Source organism: Cyprinus carpio, chromosome B19, assembly GCF_018340385.1.
Source record: "Cyprinus carpio isolate SPL01 chromosome B19, ASM1834038v1, whole genome shotgun sequence".
NCBI classification, from domain to species: Eukaryota; Metazoa; Chordata; class Actinopteri; order Cypriniformes; family Cyprinidae; genus Cyprinus; species Cyprinus carpio.
This window is the reverse complement of record NC_056615.1, coordinates 5,294,806-5,306,679: the sequence shown is the minus strand read 5'-3', so window position 1 is coordinate 5,306,679 and position 11,874 is coordinate 5,294,806. Positions and strand designations below refer to the sequence as shown.

Below are 11,874 nucleotides of genomic sequence, written 5' to 3'. Positions count from 1 at the left end.
TGACACCAGAGAAAAGCTCATTTAACCTTAAAGGTGGATGCAAAATAAAATGGCAATCTTCACAGTCATACAGTTTTCACAGGTAAGATCATTTATCGATCACGAACTCCAGCTTAATGAAAATTCTGTCATCAGTCACCCTCATACCACTCCAAACCCATATGACTGTCTTTTTTCAGTGGAACACAAAAGGAAATATTTAACCGAATGCTGCTCATTTCCATACAATGAAAGTGAATGGGGACAGAGGCAGTTGAACTCTCAAATCCCTTTAGAACTGCCGCATATGTAAAATAGAACTATGCCGGTAAACCTCTCTTCCCTGGCTTCAAGAGGCTTGCTAGATTTTAGTGTCCTTGTTAGTGCACCCACCATCCATGCCATTTGACACTGGTTCAAATCCCACTCAGACTGGTGCCAGTAGGAGTTTTATTGGTGCCATTTTTCAGATGGGAGTGAGGTTTAAGAAAAATGTGTGACAGATGCCAGCTAGTAAGAACTGTGCAGGTAAACCTCACTCAAGAGGTATATCAAAGGCCGCTGGTTTTAGCGTCCCTGTTAGCATGCTCTCCTCCAGTGCAGTTGATGCTGGTTCAAATCCCTCTCAGCATGATGTGAGTAGGACCACTTAAATTGGTGCCGTGACCCAAATGGGAGTGAAATTCAGAGGTGTGGGTATGACAGAGGCAAGCTAATAAGAGCTGCACAGGTAAACTTCACTCCCGTGGCCTCAAGAGACACATCAAGGGCTTTGGTTTTAGGGTTCTTGTTAGCGTGCCTTACTCTTATACTGGTTGAGCTGGTTCAAATCCCTCTCAGAGTTGTGAGAGTAGGTCAAGTTACATTGGTGCCATGACCCGGATGGGAGTAAAATTTAGAGGGGTGAGTATAACGGAGGCCAGCTAGTAAGATCTCCACAGGAAACTTCACTTCCCTGGCCTCAAGAGACAGATTACGGGCCATTGGTTTCTGCGTTCTTGTTAGAGTGCCCTCCTGCCATGCTGATTGACGCTGGTTTGAATCCCTCTCAGAGCGGTGTGAGTGGAACCAGTTACACTGGTGCTGTGACCTAAATGGGGGTGAAATTTAGAGGGGTTGGTATAATGGAGTCCAGCTAGTAAGTGCTGCACATATAAACCTCACTCCCCTGGCCTCAAGAGGCATAAAAGTGGACATTTTCATAGTGTGCTTGTTAAACTGTGAGATTGGTGCCATGACCCGAATGGGAGTGAATGTAACAGAGGCCAGCTAGTAAGAGCTGTGCAGGTTAACCTCACTCTTCTGGCCTCAAGAAGCACATTAAGGACTTCTGTTTCTTTGTTAACATGCCACCTCCCTTTGACAGTGGTGCAAGTAGGACCAGAGAAATTGGTGCCGTGACCCGAATGGGAGTAAGGTTTAGAAAGTTAGTGTATTGAGGCAAACTGTTTAGTTAGCTGTGCTGGTCAACCTCACAGCCCTGGCCTCAAGAGGCCCGGTAAGGGATGCTGGTTTTAGCATCCTTGTTAACATGCCCACCACCCATGCCAGCTGACACTGGTTTGAATCCGTCTTAGAATGGTGCATGTAGGACCAGTTACATTGGTGCCGTGACACTAAGGGGAGTTAAATTAAGTCAGTGAAACAAACACAAACCAATAGATAGATATCCATGCAAATCACAACAAGCTGCAGTCTTTAGTGTCTCCTCTAAACTGGAGGCACACAGCGCTAGAGGCTGCAGTCTTTAGTGTCCTTGTTAGTGTGCCCACCACCCATGCTGGTTGACACTGGTTCGAATCCCACTTGGAGCTGTGTAGCTAGGACCAGTTAAACATATTCAAACAGTACAATATGCGTTATGATATATGCAACAACAATGTTGCATCTTGTCACTGAAGTCAAACATGGTGTGACACATTTGAATACTCAACCAAGAATGAGATTTAAGAGCTAACATAGAGGGGAAACTCCGTGCATCATTTTCTCATACAAAGTTACCTTATGGCCTCGGAAACCTTTGAATATAATAGTATGAGTCATGGACCACTTTTTAAAAATGTGTTTTTGGGTTTATAGATCCAGTCTCTATTCACTTTCTTTATATAAAAACAATTAGCATTCTGCTAAACATTTCCATTTGTTTTCTAACAGGAGAAGAAAGTCATACGCATTTGGAACAACATGAGGGTTAGTACATGATGACAGAACATTCATTTTAGGGTGAACAAACTCTTTCAATAATTGTGCTTTGGACATACAAACCTGTCCATTTTAACATCCCTTTCCCACTGTCTATTATTGTCAAGTCACCTGATTATACAGGTAGTATTTATGGCCGATCACCTGTAGCATGTCTTTGTACATGTTTTTTTTTTCTTTAGTCTTACAGTCAGCAGTTTGCATTACGACTTTAGAGATCTCCTGACCTGTGGTGCTCCTTGATTTGCCACAGCGACGGATCTGTGGTGATGCACACCAACTGTGGCGGTCTCTGTGATTCCATGTAAGGAACTGTCAGTGTCCTGTGAATCCTCACTGTTTTGGGACTTAGTGCTGTCTTGTGAATCGGGCTTGTGCCGTGTGGCCCGATTCTGTTCCTGTTTAAGCTCTAGGTAGGACCGTGAAAAAGTGTGAAATATGGATGTGACTGGGAATGCCATGAGCAGGATTCCACTCAGGATGCTGCTGAGCGCCACCACCTGGCCTGGAATGCTGCGAGGAACCATGTCACCATATCCAACCGTCGTCATCGAAATGACGGCCCACCAGTAGCTCCCAGGGATGCTGGTAAACTCCTGCTTGGCGCCCATCTCGCTCTCCGCCAGGAAGACCAGTGGAGAGAACAGTGCCATGGCCACACATAGGAACAGCAAGAGCAATCCAAACTCTCGAGTGCAGCGACGTACAGTCAACCCAAGCGTCTGCAGCCCCAACGAGTGACGTGCTAAACGCATCACGTAGAAGATCCGCAATGCTCGAAGAACTCGCAGGACCAATCCCACCTTCTCCAGGTAGTTGTTTCCAGAGCCAGTGGGACGGTCGCTCACGGACAGTGAGTCGACTATCAAAGTGACGTAATAGGGCAGGATGGCCACCACGTCGATTATGTTGAGGGGTGTGCGTAAGAATGTCCACTTGCTCTGCGTCTGGATGAAACGGAGCAGGAACTCCAGAGAGAACCAGCCCACACAGACTGTTTCCAGCACAAAGATGTTGTAGCACCTCTGGGAGCACTCACCCTGAGAGAGAAAACACACATTAGTTGAGCTCAGGGTTAGGGTCTCACATTCTGTTGTATCATTCAGAGTCTTTATTCAGAAGGTCATTATGCAGTATGTCACGATATAGCGGATAATATATATGCTAAAAGAAAGAAATCATAATAGTTAGTGTTTCTTCAACACAATATCACAATTAAGTGTAAAACAGGTATACATTTTAAATTATTGTACTATGTTTCAAGCAGATGTTTTCATTTTGTCATGTCCCTGGGTGCTGCACTCACTTCTAATATGGAAAAAAAGACAATTCATTAAGCAATATTCCTGGCTGGCTAATGTCCTGCAGATTTTAGCTCCAGCTAGCTCCAAGAGTCTGAAGATCTTGATTAGCTAGTTCAGGTGTGTTTACAGTAAATAGGATTGGAACTAATGCTGCGTTCGATTGACCGGTGCTGGGAATAACTTCACAGTAGAGAAGTCAGAAACCAAGAACACATCCATTGTTAGCAATACCAGTTGATTAAAAACACATAAAAAGTGGAAATTTGCACAGATAAAGCCATAGTATCATGTCCACAAATAGCGGTTGGATAATACAGTTTGCACCACCAGAGTTTATTGAGACACAGACAAACATTAGTGCTAATAAACAATATATTACTACTGTTTCTCTTTTGTTGATGCACAAAGCAGCAATTTTGGATTCTGAAGTTGGAGTTGTTTCGATTCCTCCAAGAACTCCCACTCTAGAGGGCTTTCCAGTTAGAAGTTCCTACTGAGAACTCAGAATTTTAAACTTCCAAGTACAAATGGAACACAGCATAAACAGTGCAGGACAGTGGCCCTCCAGGAACAGGTTTGGACACCCCTGGTCTAGATAATCATAAACTTTAAAGCTCCAAAAAGGTCATAAAGGCACTGTAAGAGTAATCCATATGAATCCAGTGGTTAAATCAAAACTTTAAGAGGCAACATATATATCTATCTATCTATCTATCATATATATATACTGTATATATCAGTTGTGTTTTGAAGACAAACATAAGTCTTATGGGCTTGGAAGGAAATGGAATGAAATGAGGGTGAGTAAATGATGGCAGAATTTTCATTTTTAGGGTGAACTTCCCTAACAAAAGCCAGTACCATAATGACATCATCTTATGTAATTTTGGTGGGAAAAGAATTAAACATCAGTAAGTATAAGTGATGAAGACATTCCATAATGTTTGATAAAATTTACAGAAATTAGTTTGATATGATCAAAATGTATTAAATGTACCTTTGCGTTAGTCCCTCACTGAGCTATAATTAATCAAGTTCATTAATAAAATGTAAATGCTTAAGCTTGACTGATGAATATTCTGAAAGTCTGCTCTGCATTTTTATACAATTTCTTAAATTATAAGACAAACACATTAATTTTAAACAATTTAGTAAATTCAAAAGCTATTGTATAATGTGAGTGACTTGTACTGTAATTACTTGACTAGCGTCCACTTGAAGGCTGCAGCTTGATTTCAAATAGATATACTTGTGTCTGGGAAACTGTGTATTTTCTGAGTAATTTGTAATCATAAAGACACAAAAATGTTCCATAAATGCTGAAGACAAGGTTCTTGGAAACAGAGAGATTTAATACAATTTTTTACACACTGACAATACTCTGAAGAGCAGTGAAGGTCATCACTAAATGTGTGAGAGAGAATGTGCCCAGAACTGGCCACCCACCAGTGTCAAGACAAAAAGAAACTTAAGGCAACTCTAAACGACTTATAATTCTCCAACTGTGCATGTGGCAACAATACATACACACATATAAATCTGGCATGAATAGAGAGGAAAGCCTTTAAGTTTAAAGTTGCCCAAAGGCACTCCACAATTTAGATTAGTCTGGCTTCAGTGCTCCATGTAAAGCACACAACACAATACACTCAACACCCCCTCAGTGAAGAGCAGGACTGAAAAAAAAAATGGAAAACCGTACAGTGGAATGACCTATAAAATGACCATTTTAGCATCAGTGCAATTATGTTCCAACTTCAAAACTCACTCAAAGCATCTCAGCTATAGTTAATGCCAAAGGCTCTCAAGTATTAATATAAAGTGACCACAAAAGAGTTTTATTTTGTAAAAATAAAATGTGGAAAATTCCACAAGGCGCACACTCATTAAAGTCATCACAGACACAGTAACTCATTTAGCCAACACAGATATCAAAATCCACATCTGTCTTAATTTTTAAAATCACGATAAAGTAATTTATCATTCATACTTTTCTCAATTTACAGAAAATGTTTATTTATAATGCTAATTAACAGAGATGTATATGCCACATAACACTTGTGCAACCAAGCCTCAGCTATTAATACGTTATTGCTGACTGCAAACTGATTAGTGGATCATTTCTGCTTAATGGGCAAGTCAATAATTCCACAGTGGACCTTTACGTCATACTTGAGCTGTATGATGCTTAACGCTGTTTCTGAGGGGACAGACTTGTACAGTCCTGCAGGCCATGTTTGATTACACATTTCTCTAGGGGGAAATAATCAATGCCCTTCAAGTCCTGATTGAAATGTATTAATGAGCTTCATCCAGACAAATCTGTTTTTCCCGTCACGGATCAGACAGGCAGTTAGAACACTATGTCTCATTTATAAAAGGTTTCATTTTCCTTACAAGCCCTGCATGATCCCCAGCTTCCCCCCGAAATAATCAGTTTTTTTGCATGCAGTTAATGAACTACATTAATATTTAAAGGTATAATTAAATGTGATTATTTCCTAATAATGAAAAGAGTTGATGAGGAGAATGTTTTAGTTGTTATTAGAGTGCATATGACTTTCTCTTTTTCTCTGGGACACAAAATGAGATAGTTAGCAGAATGTCCATGTTGCTTGTTTGCATACAAAAATCTTGCTGTGAAAATCTCGCTTGACAGCTGTGGTCCCCATTCCCTTTTATTGCATGGAAAACAGCGAAAAACGAACATCTTTACATTCCACGAAATAGTCATGAAGGTTTGGAGGGTTGATTAAATGATTCCTTTTGTTGCTGAACTATTCATTTCAAGCATAGATCCTTTGGCAAGGCATGCATTTATATATAAACTCTATATTGTGTTTCATTATTAATAATATAACGTAATGATAATTGCCTTGGTACTGGCTAATGATTGTGTGTGTGTGAGACAGAAGAAATGCATTTATAGTCCATTAGGTCTACTCTCTGAAATGCTCTTATGTTGTGGTTTTATCATTTCGCTTTGATGGGAAGCTTTTTGGGTGAGAGATTGTTTTTCTTATTTTTTCTCAGTACCACACTGATCAGATTAAAAGCAGACAATTACAGCACTGATCTGATGTCTTCATCTGCAGGACGAGCTGTGCATCATTCAACATGACTGATCACATTTGCTGAGCCAGCCCTTTCCCCAACAAACACACACACAAACAGACCTGGAATGCATCTCATCAATATTACTTTGCATATGTTCAGTTCATTCACTTCACCTTACCTATCGCTCTCCCCTATACAGTATAAAACAGTATCAACTGCGGCTACAATATAATCATCACTGTTAAAATCTGCTGATAAGTCATTATAATTTTGCTGTGATATTTATATATTTAATACATTTTAAATACAAATACATTGTGTAAGATGGCTTGTTATACTTTCATACTAATTTTTCCTGTTAAACTGAACAAAATACACAGTGTGAAAGCAAAATCATTCTACAAATGAAATAACCAAAGACACACACACATTATCATCATCATCATCATCATCATTATTTACATTTTTCTGTTAATGGTTTGATGAAAAAAAGTACCTTGCATTGTAATAAGCTAAAATTTTATTTATTTTTAACAATTTGCTTTATTTTAATCTCCTTCCCTCTTTTTACATTGTATTCCATATATTCCACATGCCCCTATTTCAAATGAACAGTAATGTATTCTTAGGCTTTTTTGTTGTTGAGATTTTAAGGTATGTGTCTGTACAGAAAAACTGACTGGAGTAAAAATGTGACAACTTGCCCCAGGCCCACCTACACATGTGGCAAAGCAAGGCAGTAACAATGAATCAAATGCAGTTTAGGTGAGAGGAGGCTATTATATTTTAGTGGATGTAAGATCCTGGCCCCGCAGTGTTTTAATAACTGTTATTCGCTCGTGAGATGCAGCGGAAACAATCACGCACGCCTCTCGCGTTCCCCACGCTTTCTGAAGCCTGTCAGCTTCAGATTTCAAAGCGCTGCCTGCTAACAGCTTCTTTGAATTTCATTTCCAAAATTCAAGTGAATATGCGCACAGCCTTAACTGGTTATGAATAAAGACTTTTGGCATAAATTGAACTCTGTCAGCTAGATTCTTAGTGTGTTGCTGAAAGTTCCAAGGGACGCCTCTGTTATTACTCTACCTAAAAGTGGTCATCCAGCCAAAATCAAGATGGAAAATTTTCACGAAGTCAAAGAAAAAACAGAGTAACATCTAAGGATTTACATGACTCTTTTGCATTGGCTGGTGTTTATGAGTTCACCATCAGACAAACACTGAATGTGAATGGTATGTATGGCAGGACAGCAAGAAGCCACTGCTCTCCAAGAACAACACGGCTGCCTTCTGAAGTTTGCCAAAGACCATGTGGATTAACCAGAAGACTGCTGGAAGAATGTTCTGTGCACAGATGATTAGTGAAAATCATTGCCCTGCATTCGATAGGAACCTCATCCCAACTGCAAAGTATAGTAGAAAAAAACAACATAGAAGTGTCATTAAAATATCAACTCTTGTGCACTACAATAATAATCAACTTTCCAAGATTCTCATCATTGTGAAAGGAATGGCATAGGAACCCATAAGGACATGTAATATATGACATTTGTTTCCCTATATTGCCATAGATGTTCCCTATTAGATCCTATATAATTTTACAATAATATAAAAGTGCAATTATATAATAATTTGCCTATATTAATAGTTATATATGTTAACTATAAGATGATATATAATTTTATAATAATATAATAAGGATTTACATAATAATTGCCCTATAAGTTATTATATAATTAATTATACATACATTCTCTGTGTAGATGAATATATGTTTATAACATAATTAAAAACCTCACAAAATGAAATAGCAATAAAATGTGTACATATGTATGTATATGTACATAGGTTTTTAATATATAATATATATGTTAATGTATGATTCTTTAACCATTTCTAATAGGTTTCACATTTCTTTACTTCACATTTTAATATATTTCATACATGGAACGTTACATTTTGAAGTTAAAAACTGAAAATGTATTTTGTTTATAACTTTGAGCTTATTACTATTTTTTTTCAGCATAGGAGTGCTAAGATCATACAAATCTGCTCACTCTTACAGTGTGCTATTGGTGCGTCATAATTTCAGTGCTATCGCATTCTCACAGTTCACACAGGAAACATGTGACTGTCCTGATCTGCTCAGGTAGAGGTGGTTTTGTTGTGGTTGTGTAACTGTTCTCAGGATGAAATGCCTTCCATCCATCATCGCCTTTTTATCCCCTTCTAAACTGGGCTACAATTTGGCAATCATCTCATATATCTCCTGCTTTCTCTCATTCTCTCAGTCAGGGTCAAATGTTTCCAGTGCTCTCCTGTCTGAGTGTGTGGGCACATCTGAGTGCTTCTGCAGAGCCCATCAGTACAATTGGCCTGTCCTATACTTGCCGACAGCTTTGATATTAACTGTAAAACCCTACACAGAAGAGTGACAGGAGTAATTACATCTTCTAGCTTTAATCACATTATCAATATTTTTAAGATTCATCATGCATGACTGCTTCGCTTGCGTTCTTCTGTCAACATTCATTAGGAATCACATGAAAACAAAATGTTTTGTGAGATTTTGTCCTTCTTTCTCTTGCTCAGTCCCAGCGGCTGCTAGACATCATAACTCAGGGTCAAGTGCTCCGTAAAAAGCTAAATAGACTGACAACTATGATATTGCTCTCTTCTCTCTGTCAGAGCCTGTTTGGGATCTCAGAGGAGCATTTAAGCTTTGATGGATGGGATCAGTCACCCGTGATGTAAAGGTGTGTGTGTACTGTATGTGAGAGCAAAATCGTTATTTTTGTCAATAACTGTTTCAGTGTTAACACTCATAACACTAGGTTGCACTTTTCAGATCACTACAAAGTGCATTGTGAATGTTTATGGCAACCCTGTGATTGGTGAAAAATGTGTACCCTAGTGAAAAATAAATATACTAAAATGTATTTTTAATACATTTATTTCATGCTAAATACATTTAAATGCTTATGCGCTTAATAAAAATACCCTGCAATAATGTTGGTACACTTACAGTATGCTAAATTAGAACAACTAATTTTGTACTTAATGCACTTTATTGTGCAGAAGTAGTGCTGAAGTCCAACTAAAGATACACTGAAGTATATTTGATTGTGCTAAAGTGGAACTATTGCAAGTATATTTCAGGTACACTTTAAATATTTTGCATTTAAAGGGGTAATATGATGCGATTTCAAGTTTTCCTTTCTCTTTGGAGTGTTACAAGCTCTTGGCGCATAAAGAAGATCTGTAAAGTTGCAAAGACTAAAGTCTCAAATCCAAAGAGATATTCTTTATTAAAGTTAAGACTCTGCCACACCCCCTAAAACAGCTCATTCAAACACGCCCCCACATCTCTACATCACTATGTGGAAATATTTGCGTAATGCCGCCCAAATGTTCACGCAAAAAAAAGAAGGTGTTGTTTCAGTAACCGCAGTTAGTGTTGAAGCAACCATGTCAAGGTGATGCTGTGTGTTTCTAGGAGAAAGCAAAAGCACTTTATTTGGCCTTCCGAAAGTAGATGCATTTAGGAATCTTTAAGATTACTTACAACAGAACAGCAACGCATTTTATGGACAACCGTATCGTGAACCTCTGAGAAGAGGAAATAAATAATACTCTACTACAACAATCTGGCGCTTCTGAATCAGCTACTGGAAGTATGTTTTGTTATTAGTTTAAGTATTTGCTATTGACTGTTCAAATGCGTTTTGCGCGTTATGTATGTGTGTGTGTGTGCACGCGCGTGTGTGAGACAGAGAGAGAGAGAGAAAGAGAGAGACAGGGTCACACATTGAGTCAGCTGTCTTAACCGTGGCTTGTGCAAACACATAAGAGCTTCATCACTGTGTCTGTCACATGACTCTGTTCCCCTTTCAGGCTTGAACTGATGGTAAAACTAAGGACATTATTACTGTCTTTACATATATTTTGAAAGATGAAGCTCGCAATTATGGAAAGGGGCATTACATTTCCGACGAGTGCTTGCGGTGTTGGGCCAATCACAATGCACTGGGTCAGTTGGCCAATCAGAGCAGACTGCGCTTGTCAGAAGGAGGGACTTTGTAGAAAATGATGCGTTTGAGAAAGGCGGGGCATAGAGGACCTAAAATAATGTACAGTATTTGAAAAATAATGTGTTTTTTGAACATTAAAGCATGTCAACATATTCTGTTACACTAAATACACAAAATAATGATCTTTAAAAAAGCATCATATGAACCCTTTAAATACCAATATTATTCAAAGATCATACAATCGTCATTAACTGTGACATTAAAACATGTTTTAGGAGAATTATTAAGAAATGTGCGTTGTGCACAAGTAGTACTTAAAATAAAGTTTAATTATAATTTTTTTATCAGAATGTCTCGAGGGATATGTCAGTAAATACTTTAACAGATTGAACTAAATGTATTAAAAATAAATGCATTTTAAATATATTACTTTTTACTATGATATATATGAAGTGTACAATATATGAGCTTTATTTTATTTAAACCTTTTCATTTTAAAGCAAAAAGGGACCAAACCTAGGTACACTTACTGCTAAGTGCTTTAAGTACACTAAAACAAGTACACTTTATCATACTTTAAAGAGTACTCATCACAGAAACAACATACTTTAAAGGAATATACACTCACCTAAAGGATTATTAGGAACACCTCATTAATGCAATTATCTAATCAACCAATCACATGGCAGTTGCTTCAATGCATTTAGGGGTGTGGTCCTGGTCAAGACAATCTCCTGAACTCCAAACTGAATGTCAGAATGGGAAAGAAAGGTGATTTAAGCAATTTTGAGCGTGGCATGTATTTCACAATCTGCTCAGTTACTGGGATTTTCACGCACAACCATTTCTAGGGTTTACAAAGAACGGTGTAAAAAGGGAAAAACATCCAGTATGCGGCAGTCCTGTGGGCGAAAATGCCTTGTTGATGCTAGAGGTCAGAAGAGAATGGGCCGATTGATTCAAGCTGATAGAAGAGCAACTTTGACTGAAATAACCACTCGTTACAACCGAGGTATGCAGCAAAGCATTTGTGAAGCCACAACACGCACAACCTTGAGGCGGATGGGCTACAACAGCAGAAGACCCCACCAGGTACCACTCATCTCCACTATAAATAGGAAAAAGAGGCTACAATTTACACAAGCTCACCAAAATTGGACAGCTGAAGACTGGAAAAATGTTGCCTGGTCTGATGAGTCTCGATTTCTGTTGAGACATTCAGATGGTAGAGACAGAATTTGGCGTAAACAGAATGAGAACATGGATCCATCATGCCTTGTTACCACTGTGCAGGCTGCTGGT

General features: G+C 38.6%; 1 protein-coding gene across 1 annotated transcript in view; it reads right to left on the bottom strand.

The window, feature by feature from the left end:
• Positions 1 to 1,690: 1,690 nt before the first annotated feature.
• Positions 1,691 to 11,874, bottom strand: part of kcng2 (potassium voltage-gated channel, subfamily G, member 2) — a 31,482-nt gene continuing 21,298 nt past the window's right edge. The window contains exon 3 of the mRNA XM_019099648.2: positions 1,691 to 3,221. Within this exon, the coding sequence (XP_018955193.2) occupies positions 2,385 to 3,221 (837 nt within the window). The 3' untranslated portion in view covers positions 1,691 to 2,384. The remainder of the gene's footprint in view (positions 3,222 to 11,874) is intronic.